Below are 13,650 nucleotides of genomic sequence, written 5' to 3'. Positions count from 1 at the left end.
CACAGCTTTTAAGGTCATCAGATGAAGAAGCATATTGATCTTCAACGATTTCTGATAATTACTACCGGAGTTATAACCGTTGATCACTTGGAAATATCTTGTGTAGAGGACAAAGTTAACATTCGATTGACTTTAAATTTATACACAGCTTTTAAGGTCATCAGACGAAGAAGCGTATTGATTTTCAACGATTTCCAATAATTACTACAGGAGTTATAACCGTTGATCACTTGGAAAAATCTTGTGGATGCTCTAGAGGACAAAGTTAACATTCGATTGACTTTAAATTTATACACAGTTTTTAAGGTCATCAGACGAAGAAGCCTATTGATTTTCAACGATTTCCAATAATTACTACCTGAGTTATAACCCTTGATCACTTTGAAATATCTTGTGGATGCTCTAGAGGACAAAGTTAATATCCGATTGACTTTATATTTGTACAGTGTTTATTAAGGTCATTGATTTTCACCGATTTCCAGTAATTACTGCCGGAGTTATGGCCCTTGATTACTTTGAAATATCTTGTGGATGTGGAGCCTCTAGAGGCTAAAGTTAATATCCGATTGACTTTAAAGTTATACACGGTGTTTAAGTTCATGAGACAAAGAAGCCTGTTAATTTTCAACGATTACCGATAATTACTGCCAGAGTTATGGCCTATGATCACTTTAAAAAGTTGTCTTTCAATAGATTTTAAATTTATAAAGAATGTTTACAGTCATGAGACGAAGACGCCTTTATATTTTCACGGATTTCCTATAATTACTGCCAGAGTTATGGCCCTTGATTACTTCAAGAAATCTTGCAGATGCTCTACAGACCAAAGTAATCATTCGATTGACTTTAGATTGATACACTGAGTTTAAGGTCTTGAGACGAACAAGTATATTGAATTTCAATGATTTTTGATAACTTGAACAACTAAACCCATGATATTAGATGTTTTGTATACTAAACATTAGCATGGGACAGTACTAAAAGCCTAACAAATTCTAACGATTTCTGATAATTAGTTAATGAGTTGTTACTCTTAATCAGATTTTAGTGTATTATAAATCTTTCATTACTGACAATAGAAAAAATATGTGACAACTCTACTGCCCAGATACTTAGCTGCTGTGGTCATATGGTTCGTTGCCTCGCACCCTATCTTTACATAAGAATTCTGTCCAGTACATTGGTTTACTGGGGAATATTTAAGGATATAGTATATGATCATAAAATTTGTAATGATGAATTGAATTATTAGTTGTGAACAGGAGGAATATACATTGCAACTATAGTCATAAACATGCTGTGGATAATCGATATGAAATTTGTATACACCCACATTGGACCGTAACTTCTTGATTAACATTAAAATATGTTTCTTCGCCAAAAATCGCAAATAAATTTGATTTTGGTGGAAATCTAGTCACTTAGTAATCTATTTTGAAAACTTTTGCAATTTAGAAATTCCAAAAACATTAAAAACAGATTTCAATTTTAAAAGGGCTGTTCAAGATTTCACAAGCTACCCATTAATAAAAGTGGGTTTAAGGATACAAATTATGCACCAATATAGCCAAAACAGCAAGTCCAAAAGTGTCAGCTCAAAATATCAAGCTGTTCGGACATGATCGTTAGTTTATGAAACGCATTTAAGAACATCCATTACGTGTGATTTAATAATACTATAATAGCAACGATCCCTTATGACTTAAAATTATGTAAGTAGATTCCTTGAGGATAGCATGAAACTTGGTGACATATCAAAAGTGAAAGTTAGTATATTTGATATTTTACAGGACAAGGATAAAGGTTTCTGTAAGTCTTTCATGCAGAATTAACTCATTTGATTCAATGTAAAATATCTGGGATGGACGGCTCCTATAACAAGGTGTTCAATTTGATTTCATTTCTTTTAGCAAAAACAGTTTGAAAATGAACAGGCAGTAAAATTATTGTCAAGTCATTTGAGAGAATTAGAGAAGTTAGAATGGCCTGATAGACAGTTAGAATTAGCTCAAGGTATATTAGCTGGTAATATGTTTGATTGGGGTGCTAAAGAAGTCTGTAAACTCATGGAATCACCAGGTTTTGGTTTTAAAGAGGCAAGATCGCGTCTGCAAGGTATGTCCTTAAAAACTGGTCATTTTTATTGGCCTGGAAAGTCTAGCATTGCCTATCACCGATACTTACAGAACAGATTGTGGAAAAGAAGTTAAATGTTTAGTCGATACCAAACATCACTCTAAAATATATACAAGTTATTATTATTTTTATGTTACTATAATTGGTTGGATAATCAAAAATGGGTGTAGATGTTACAATTATTATGACACCAATAAGATATTGTGGTTCCATAATAAGTTGTTGAATTTTGCAAAAATTGTTCATTTATTTAAAATGGGTAATCCAGATCAGCATCATCTGAAATTGTGTGTTAAAAAGACTTTGTGTGTTAAAGAATTTGTTCATTTATAGTTGTCCTTTGTTCATTTATGATAGACTTTGTTCATTAATAATAGGCCTAGAGGTAAATATAATATTTATTTATATATTTTATAGCTCGTCCCTGGTTATTTGATGATTTTGATGAATGGTGTATCAGGTTAAAAACTCAACCAGTTCACAAGTGTGCTGTTATATTTTGTGATAATAGTGGGGCTGATATAATATTAGGTATATTTCCACTAGCACAAGAACTTCTAGCTAACGGAACAAAAGTAAGTTTTACTTCTATCTGTTAAATAATAGTGATTATTATTACCACAATGCCAGGCACATGATTTATTTAGTGTTGAAACTACTATTCGGATATTCGTTAACGGATACAAAATAAGGGTTATCCAAATCATTTTACTATCCGTTTACTATTCGTTACAATATATTCTGACATTCCGCATGCTCTATATTTAGCCATTTTTATGTCTGATTACTTTGAAAAAAATATTCATTCATTCCCTGGGCTAGTTTACGGCATACGAGTTTAGACCGTGTTTTGACTTCCCACAATGAAATTTATTCATAACGACCTAGGTCACGTATATTCCCACTCACTGATTGGTTCAATAGTAGTAGATTATCAGAATGAGGCAAACGACCTTGCCGAATAAATGGCACATGGTTTTATTTTACTTTTTTCATTCGTGTTGATTGAGCAAAATGATAAGTGGGAGGGTGCGGATAACAGGAGTAGTTATACTATACAAATTCCTTCACCTCATTGATTTTTTGGGATGTCCGACCGATGTCATAGATAGTCTTAATAATTACAGCTAAAGGTAGGCACGTTTTTTTTCTTCGCAGCTCAAACAATTTGCAAATCGAATGTAAGATTTCATACTCGGCATACACAGACACTCATAAACATTGAAACAAGTAAGAAATTATGAGTACCGGTATAAGAACTTTTGATGTAATTTTGTTCAAGAATTTCACGTCTCCGAATTATTCGGATAGCCAACAAAAGTATTCGGATCACAAATCTCGATCCGATTTTCAACACTAGATTTATTAATAACAGACATTTCATGGTTCGATGATTAGAGAGGTAATTGGGTCATTTTATGTCAAATTATTGTCCCCCGCCTTTCGAAAAAAGCATAGGACTATTAAAATGGGTTCGTCTGTCTGTCTGTCTGTCTGTCCATTCGTCTGTCTGTCCATCACACTTTTTGGGACACAATAACTCTCCTTCTAATTGAGGTAGAATGTTCAAACTTGGTGTGGGTGTTTATTAGGTCAATGCCTTGATGGAGTTCGAAGATGAGCATTTTCTGCTTAGGGTAAGCAGAGATAAGCAATTTAATTGGTTGATGCTTTGGGACATGATAACTTTAGTTCTAATTAAGTGAGAGTGATGAAACTTGGTGTAGAGTTTCATTACATCAATACCTTGACTAAGTTTGATAATGAGCATTTTCTGCTCAGGATAAGCAGAGCGATAGGCAATTTGATTGGCCGAGACTTTGGAATACAATAGCTCTCCTTCTAATTGAGCTATAAAGTTCAAACTTGGTGTAGGTGTTTATTAGGTCAGTTCCTTGATGGAGTTCGAAGATGAGCATTTTCTGCTTAGGGTAAGCAGAGATAAGCAATTTGATTGGTTGATGCTTTGGGACACAATAACCTTAGTTTTAATTAAGTGAGAGTGATGAAACTTGGTGTATAGTTTCATTTCATCAATGCGATGATGAGAATTGTCTGCTTAGGCTAATGGGGCAATAAGCATTTTGTTTGGTCAAGACTTTGGAACATAAAAACTCTGCTTCTAATTGAGGTAATGAGCATTTTCTGCTCAGGGTAAGCAGAGCGATAAGCAATTTGATTGGTCGATATTTTGGAACACAGTAACTCTCCTTCGAATTGAGGTAGAAAGTTCAAATTTGTTGTAGGCGTTCATTAGGTGAATGTCTTGATGGATTTCAATGATAAACATTGTCTGCTTATGATAAGCAGAGATAAGCAATCTGATTGGTTGATACTTTGGGGTAAGATAACTTTGGTTTTAATTAAACATGCATTATGCAAGCGCTAAATCTGATTATTGCAAGTCTTAATTTAGGCTTCAGATGTTATAGAAATTATAAATTAGATCTTTATTTAAACAACAAGACCAAAATCAACTCTGTAGACCCACGGATGGCTCGGCTACAGCTCGGATTTAAATAGGATTTCACTAATTGATTAAATCAAATAAGGGGTAACCTGATGAAAATACGTCAGTTAGATCGAGGCTAAATGATAGAGTGTACTTAGTGGGGCCGCTGTAAAGCGTTCCCGTATGACATTGAAAACTTTACTTGATAATCGAGATATGTAGGTCAAGTTAACGCCTGTCAATCAAACTATCGGCGAAGGTGAAGACACATTTCGCTACCATTTCTAGGCAAATATTACAACGATGATAACTATGTTCAGAATAAAGTAATTTGACTGAATTTTTCAATATATTCTTCTTTCATCATCTACTTTTGAACTGTTATAGCAAGAATGGCCAACGCTCTATAAAAATCTCCCATAATGTATCTTTAAGCGAAAGTGATGAAAGTCCGAGTATATATTCATTATATCATTACCTTTACTAAGTTCGATGATGAGAATTTTCTGCTTAGGCTAAGGAGCGATAAGCAATTTGATTGGTCAAGACTTTGGAACATAACAGATCTGCTGGTTTTTTTTAAGGTAGAATGTTTAAACTTGATGTAGATGTTCATTAGGTAAATGAGTTCAATGATTAACATTTCGAGCTAAAGCTAAGCAGAGCTAAGAAATTTCATTGGTCGATGCTTTGGGACAAGATAAATTTGATTCTATCTGATAAGACAGTGATGAAACTTGGTGTATAGTTAATAATCAGTTTGATTGCTTGATACTTTTGAAATAAATAAATGTGGGATTTATTTAATATGTGTCATCTATTTATTTTGGGATTTCGGAGGGGAACGTCAACCACACTGTTGGCTTGTTTAATTCTAATTAAATGGGAAAAGTAAACTGTACCCCTTTGATTTTTCTAAAATTTTGCTTATTTTGGTCGAAAAAGCTGATATTGGCAATTTAAACTAAATTCATCAAATTCAATGAAGGTACAAGGTACCTTAACTTTGTGTGAATATTATTTATTGCAGGTTACAATGTTATGGTTGGTTTTATGGGTATATTTGTTAATGTTAGTGTTGTATTTGACATTATATAATGAATTTATTTATTTTATGGATTATTTTATGTGTATATTTGTTATTATTATATTTGAGGTTATATTATGATTTTGATTATTTTATAGGTTATTTTATGTGTAAATTCACGTCCAGCATTAAATGATGTTATATTTAGTGAATTATTAATATTAGTAAAGAAAGTAGCTGCTATAAGTAGTGAGATTAATTCAGCATTAAATGAGGGTCGTTTACAGGTAATGGAGAATGGACAGGGTTCACCTTGTTTAGATCTCAGGTAAATATTCTTATATCAGTTATATCTCTAACTATGTTATTTCTGGATGAACTTACTCCTTGCCACATACAAGTGTGGGATTGAAATACCATGGGACTTAAATCTCTGATTAACTTTATGATCTAAAACACATTCCTTTAATCAGACCACTTAGTTACTCAATCCCCTTTATTTAAAACAATGGAAATCTTTGATTTTGTCTGCTCCTAGCAATCTAATATCATAGACAACTGACAAATAAAATAATATTGAGTTTGTCTTACTTTTCTGCACTAACAAGGCTCCGTCTGGGCTAAAGAAGGTGGGCAAGGCTCAGAAAGATTGGTGAAACCATGCCCAAAAATCCTGAGGAACATCCTCTGCCAACACTTGGATCGAACCAGTGACCTTAGTGAACCAGTGCCTTACTTATTGAAGCCACATCTGTGAACACTGTCATTATAGTGAGATAATTTAATGTATGATACACCAAAATGCTAACCCCATCTTACAGTAATAAATACATTGTAAAAGAGCAAGATATGTATGGATGGTCCCATTCTATTATATTGGCATGTATCGGATCGAAACTTCATGGATTATGGCCTCTGTTTTTACGAAAAATAACGTTTTTAGCTTGTGGACCCTATAGAGGTCACAATTTTTATCCGATTTTGTTGAAACTTGAAATGTAAGTTTATAACCCAAAGATCTCGGTTCCTTTCGATATTCGCGCATATCGGACCATAAATTCCTGAATTATGGCCCCTGATCGCGTTTTTAGCTTGTGGACCCTATAGAAGTCATAATTTTTATCCGATTTAAAAACCTGTATTATTATATCACCGTTACACCCTAAGGGTGACTGAGTTCGAATTTTGTGAAAATCGGCCCAAAATTGACAGACAAAATGGCTGCCAATCGTTCTCAAATAGCGTAAAAATATGGTATACTATTCAAAAAAAGTAGGGGATATTTGATTTTGGGGGCATAATACTAAAATATGCAAATGACTACGAAAAAAGTCACTATAGAACCTAACAGAAGAAACATTTCCAGTTACATGTGACGCCCAAACGCACCAATAGCTACCGCATGGAATGCAGGTGATGCTTGGGATCATCATGGGGGTCCAACCCAAGATTTGCACGACTCTGACTTTGAATGTTACAGTCATTGTGGCATTGAATTCCAGGGTGGAAACATCAGTTTAATTGTTTTAGTGACCAGAAATCAAATTTTGATATGCGATGGCTTACCCAAAATGAAAGGTTACGTGCCCTTGGCATGCTACAGATCGGCACAACACAGGCGGTTGTGGCGCGGACGATGAATGTTTCTCAGTATGTCATAAGCAGGCTATGGTCCAGATACCGTGATACACAATCTGTACAGGACAGACCACGCTCAGGTCGACCAAGGGCGACAACTCAAGCCCAGGATCGATTTATCCGTACCTTGGCCTTGAGAAATCGTGTCATCACAGCAAATCAGATCAGCGCTCGTCTTCAAACAGACACTGGTGTGAGAGTGAGTGGCCAGACGATTCGGAATCGACTGCATAGGGGTCACCTTCGCGCCCGACGTCCTCGCGTGATCCCTTGTTTGAGAGATCATCACATTCAGGCAAGACGTCGTTGGTGTAGGGATCGTCAACACTGGGATAATCGACGCTGGAGCAATGTGATGTTTTCAGATGAGTCAAGGTTCACTGTTGATTTTTTGAACAGACGTAGGAGGGTGTGGCGTCGTCGAAACGAGCGCTTCCAAGACGTTAACGTCATCAGACATGATCGATTTGGGGGTGGTTCTGTTATGGTGTGGGGAGGCATCACTGTTGCTGGAAGAACGGCTTTACATGTTGTTGCAGGGCGTGTTACAGGCCAGTACTACCGGGACAACATCTTGGCAGTCCATGTTGTGCCGTTCGCACGACGTCATGGCCGCCGTTTCATCTTCCAGGATGACAACGCAGATGTCACAGGGCCAGGATCGTTACAGGTTACCTCCAACAACAGAACATCACCACATTACCTTGGCCAGCACTGAGTCCCGACCTCTCCCCCATCGAGCATGTCTGGGACATGCTTGAACAGAGGTTACGTCAACTTCAACAACGTCCTGCCAATGTCCAAGAACTTGCTGCTGCGTTGCAACAGGAATGGGACAGTCTGGACCAAAATGACCTTAGACGTCTCATTAGGAGTATGCCACGTCGGATCAATGCTTGTTTGGCAAACAGAGGAGGATTTACCCGTTACTGACTTGGTTGTGATGCTGTGGTAACTTTGCTGTTTGACCCCGGGTATCATTTTACCCTTATAATGGTCAGTCTGTGCCTTACTTAGTCTAACGATCATTTGGAATAAATCGATGAATGTGAACTTCATTTCATTTTGTCATTTGTTTCTTCGTCAGTTTCATTAGGTGACTTTAATAACACTTAAAAATCAAATATCCCCTACTTTTTTTGAATAGTATATATCAAGGTTGTGGACCCTATAGAGGTCACAATTTTTATCCAATTTTGTTGAAACTTGAAATGTAAGTTTATAACCCAAAGATCTCGGTTCCTTTCGATATTCTCGCATATCGTACCGTAACTTCCTGAATTATGACCCCTGATTGTACGAAAAATCGCGTTTTTAGCTTGTGGACCCTATAGAGGTCATAATTTTTATCCAAATTAAAAAAAACGTATTATATCATCGTTACACCCTAAGGATGGCCGAGTTGAATTTTGTGACTATTGGCTCAAAATTGCCAGACAAAATGGCCACCGTTCGTTCTAAAATAACGTAAAAATATGGTATATCAAAGTTGTGGACCCTATAGAGGTCACAATTTTTATCCAATTTTGTTGAAACTTGAAATGTAAGTTTATAACCCAAAGATCTCGGTTCCTTTCGATATTCGCGCATATCGGACGGTAACTTCCTGAATTATGGCCCCTGATTGTCTGAAAAATCGCGTTTTTAGCTTGTGGACCCTATAGAGAGGTCATAATTTTTATCCGATTTAAAAAAACATATTATTATATCACCGTTACACCCTAAGTTCGGCTGAGTTTGAATTTCGTGAAAGTCAACCCAAAATTGACAAAGAAAATGGCCGCCAATCTTTCTGAAATAGCATAGAAATATGGTATATCAAGGTTGTGGACCCTATAGAGGTCACAATTTTTATCCGATTTTGGTGAAACTTGAAATGTAAGTTTATAACCCAAAGATCTCGGTTCGTTACGATATTGGCGCATATCGAACCGTATCTTCCTGAATTATCCGATTTAAAAAAAGGTATTATTATATCACCGTGGCTGAGTTGAATTTTGTGAAAATCGGCCCAAAATTGACAGACAAAATGGCCGCTGTTCGTTCTCAAATAGCGTAAAAATATGGTATATCAAGGTCATGGACCCTATAGACGTCACAATTTTTATCCGATTTTGTTGAAACTTGAAATGTAAGTTTATAACCCAAAGATCTCGGTTCCTTTCGATATTCGCGCATATCGGACCATAACTTCATGAATTATGGTCCCTGATTGTACGAAAAATCGCGTTTTAGCTTGTGGACCCTATAGAGGTCATAATTTTTATCCGATTTAAAAAACTGTATTATTATATCACTGTTACACCCTAAGGACGACTGAATTCGAATTTTGTGAAAATCAGCCCAAAATTGACAGACAAAATGGCCGCCATTCGTTCTAAAATAGCGTAAAAATATGGTATATCAAGGTTGTGGACCCTATAGAGGTCACAATTTTTATCCCATTTTGTTGAAACTTAAAATGTAAGTTTATAACACAAAGATCTCAGTTCCTTTCGATATTCGCACATATTGAATTGTAATTTCCTGAATTATGGCCCTTGATAGTAGGAAAAATCACTTTCTTGTTAGCTTGTTCTCTATCCATCTCTTGAAAACGTGGGCGTATCCTGCCTGGCAGCCACTGGTTTTTATATTGTCGTTTGGCCCATCAGTGTTTTTCAACTATTTCCGATAATTACTGCAAGAGTTATGGCTCTTGATGGCTCTTGATTACTTTGAAAAATCTTGTGGATGCTCGACTTTGGAACGTAACAACTCTGCGTTTAATTGAGGTAGAATGTTTAAACTTGATGTAGATGTTCATTAAGTGAATGTCTTGACTGAGCTCAATGATTAACATTTCGAGCTAAAGCTAAGCTAAGCTAAGCTATTTCATTGGTCGATGCTTTGGGACAAGATAACTTTGATACTATCTGATAGAGAGTGATGAAACTTAGTGTATAGTTAATAATCAGTTTGATTGCTTGATACTTTTGAAAAAAATAAATGTGCGATTAATTAAAATGTGTCATCTATTTATTTTGGGATTTTGGCGGGGAACTTCAGCCTCACTGTTGGCTTGTTCTTAATCAGTTTTTAGTGTCTTGTAAATGCTTTCATACTGACAAAAGAACAAATATGTGACAACCCTTGTGGACTGCTGGGACGACATAGCTGCTGTGGGCATATGTTTTGTTGCCTGGCAACCCATCTTTCTTTCCAAATATATTCAAATATCTGTACCAAGAGAGTAGACCTCTTCTTGGCCTAACTTTCTCAGATTAATTATTATAGCTTTGATTTATTTGCAGGTTAATTGACAATGATCTTGTGAATATGATGGTGAAAGAGAAGGCAGATCTTATCATATTAGAGGGTATGGGTAGAGCTGTTCATACAAACTTTCATGCTCGGTTTACTTGTGATGTTCTCAAGGTAGCTGTAATAAAAAATAAATGGTTAGCCAATAGACTTGGCGGAGACATGTTTAACGTTATGTTTAAATTTGAAAAAGCAAGACAGGTATCGCTAGTAACCAAACAATGACAAGACAGGTATACCTAGCAACCAAATCAAACAATGATAAGAGTTAATAGATTAATACAGTAGTAATAATATTTATTATTGATATTTATGTGATATGAAATACCAGTGTATATTTTTATATGCCCACATTTTCATGTGGATGTATTATGCCGTCGCGGTCTGTCCGTCTGTGTGTCCGTCCACATTTGTTTGTGGACACACTAAATGTCACAATTGATCTGATTTTGATGAAACTTGAAAGATAGGTTTATATCCCGAATATCTAGGTTCGTTTCGATATTGGCATGTATCGGATCGCAACTTCATGGGTTCTGGCCCCTGATTGTACGAAAAATTACATTTTTATCTTGTGGACACATTAGAGCTCACAATTTGTATCCGGATATGATGAAACTTAAATTATATGTTTATAACCTAAAGATCTTGGTTCCTACTAATATTGGTGCATATCGGACAGTAACTTCCTGGATTATGGCTGCTGATTGTACGAAAAAATTGCATTTTTAGCTTGTAGACCCTCTAGAGGTCATAATTTTTATGCGATTTTAAAAAACTGTTCAAATATATCACTGTTTTACCATAATGATGGTTGAGTACGAATTTCGTGAAAATCGGACAGAAACTGTCCAAAAAATGGCTGCTCCCCATGACCTCTAGAGGTCACAATTTTTTTACACCCATATTTTCATGTGGACAGATATTGTCGTCGCCCCTGTCCGTCATGACATCCGTCTGTCCATCCACAATTGTTTGTGGACACTCTACAGGTCACAATTCTTATCCGATTTTAACGAAATTTGAAATATAGGATTATCTCCATAAGACCTCGGTTGCTTTCGATATTGGCATGTATCGGATCGAAACTTCATTGATTATGGCCCCTGATTGTACGAAAAATCACGTTTTTAGCTTATGGACACTCTAGAGGTCACAATTTTCATCTGGTTTAGATGAAACTTGAAATGCATGTTTATAACCCAAACATCCTGGTTCCTTTCGATATTTGCGCATATTGGATCATAACTTCCTGAATTATGGCCCCTGATTTTACGGAAAATCCCATTTTTAGCTTGTGGTCCCTCAAGAGGTCACAATTATTATCCGATTTAAAAAAACATTTGAATATATCACCGTTACACCCTAATGATGGTTAAGTTCAAATTTATTGAAAATCGGACCAAAACTGCTGGACAAAATGGCTGCCCCTCGTACGCTAATGGTGTAAAAATATGGTATATCAAGGTTGTGGACCCTCTAGAGGTCACAATTTTAATCCTATTTTGATGAAACTTGAAATACATGTTTATAACCCATAGATCTTGGTTCCTTTTATATTCACGCAGATCGAATCGCAACTTCCTGAATTATGGGCCTTGATTGTATGAAAAATCGCGTTTTAAGCTTGTGGTCCTGCTAGGGGTAACAATTTTTATCCATTTTAAAAAAATCGTTTGAATATATCACTGTTACACCCTAATGATGGTTGAGTTCGAATTTCATGAAAATTGGACCGAAACTGCCGGACAAAATGGCTGCTTCTCGTACGCTAATAGTGTAAAAATATGGTATATCAAAGTTGTGGACTCTCTAGAGGTCACAATTTTCAACTGATTTTGATGAAACTTGAAATGCATATTTATAACCCAAAGATATTTGTTTCTTTCGCTATTCGCGCATATCGGATCGTAACTTCCGGAATTATGGCCCCTGATTTTACGAAAAATCGCTTTTTTAGCTTATGGTTCCTCTAGAGGTCACAATTATTATCTGATTTAAAAAAACGTTCGAATATATCACCATAACACTGTAATGATGGTTGAGTTCAAATTTTGGGAAAATCAGACCAAACTGCCAAACAAAATGACCGCTCCCACTGGTATATCAAGGTTGTGGACCCTCTAGGGGTCACAATTTTGATCCAATTTTGATGAAACTTTAAATACATGTTTATAACCCACAGATCTTGGTTCCTGTCGATATTTGCGCATATCGGATCGTAACTTTCTGAATTATGACCCCTGATTGTACAAAAAATCGTTTTTGTTTATAGCTTGTTCTCTATCCATCTCTTGCAAAATGTGGGCGTATCCTGTCTGGCAGCCGCTGGTTATCCAATTTTTATGAAACTTAAAATGTATGTTTATATCACAAATATCTTGATTCCTTTTGATATTAGCGCATATCAGACCACTTTTTCAGCTCATCCTCTGTCCATCTCATGCATAAATGTGGGCGTATCTTGCATAGCAACTGCTTGTTAAATATTAGATTGTATGATTTTATCAAATAGTATAACTGTGATGTGAAATTGTTTAATTTAATGCTGAAAGTGTAATTAACTATCAAATTCAGAATCACTCATATCAGTGTTCCTTAAATATTAAAAAAAAAAAAAGAAGCTGATTTTGATTTTAAGTGTATTTTTAAAAGATTAAGTCTGTATTTCTCTCAGTATTTTTTGTACACCACCATATTTGTTCTTCCATTTTATTGTTTAGAAAGTAAATAAATTTATTAATGTATCAAATGTTATGTGTTTGTTATATCCATTAATATTCTGCTTATTTTGGTCATCCATTTTTGTTAAACATGTACATGTCGGTCTATTGGCGGTCTATTGGCTCGATGTTGTATATTAGTCTATTTGCCCAATGTTGTATATTAGTCTATTTATCCAGTACTGTAATCAGTCATCTTGTCCAATGCTGCATATTGATTTATTTGCCCGGTATTGTACATCGATCTATTCGCTAGTGCTGTACATCAATCTATTTCACCAATGTTGTATATCAGTCCATTTTCCCAATAATTTATGTCAGTCTAATTGTACAATAATATAAATCAGTCTATTCGTCCAATGCTATATTTT

At 35.6% G+C, this 13,650-nt stretch overlaps 1 protein-coding gene across 5 annotated transcripts in view; it reads left to right on the top strand.

Annotated features, from left to right (window-relative positions):
• The window catches only part of LOC126814441 (4'-phosphopantetheine phosphatase), a 28,382-nt gene extending 15,074 nt beyond the window's left edge, over positions 1 to 13,308 (top strand). For all 5 annotated transcript variants that reach the window (XM_050539564.1, XM_050539565.2, XM_050539562.2 and 2 more), the window contains 4 exons: positions 1,911 to 2,115; positions 2,554 to 2,711; positions 5,774 to 5,943; positions 10,547 to 13,308. In XM_050539564.1, the coding sequence (XP_050395521.1) occupies positions 1,911 to 2,115; positions 2,554 to 2,711; positions 5,774 to 5,943; positions 10,547 to 10,781 (768 nt within the window). In that variant the 3' untranslated portion in view covers positions 10,782 to 13,308. The remainder of the gene's footprint in view (positions 1 to 1,910; positions 2,116 to 2,553; positions 2,712 to 5,773; positions 5,944 to 10,546) is intronic.
• Positions 13,309 to 13,650: the final 342 nt, after the last annotated feature.

This window comes from Patella vulgata, chromosome 3 (assembly GCF_932274485.2).
Source record: "Patella vulgata chromosome 3, xgPatVulg1.2, whole genome shotgun sequence".
Classification (NCBI taxonomy): Eukaryota; Metazoa; Mollusca; class Gastropoda; family Patellidae; genus Patella; species Patella vulgata.
The sequence above is the reverse complement of the archived record's forward strand: the minus strand, read 5'-3'. Positions and strand labels throughout refer to the sequence as shown.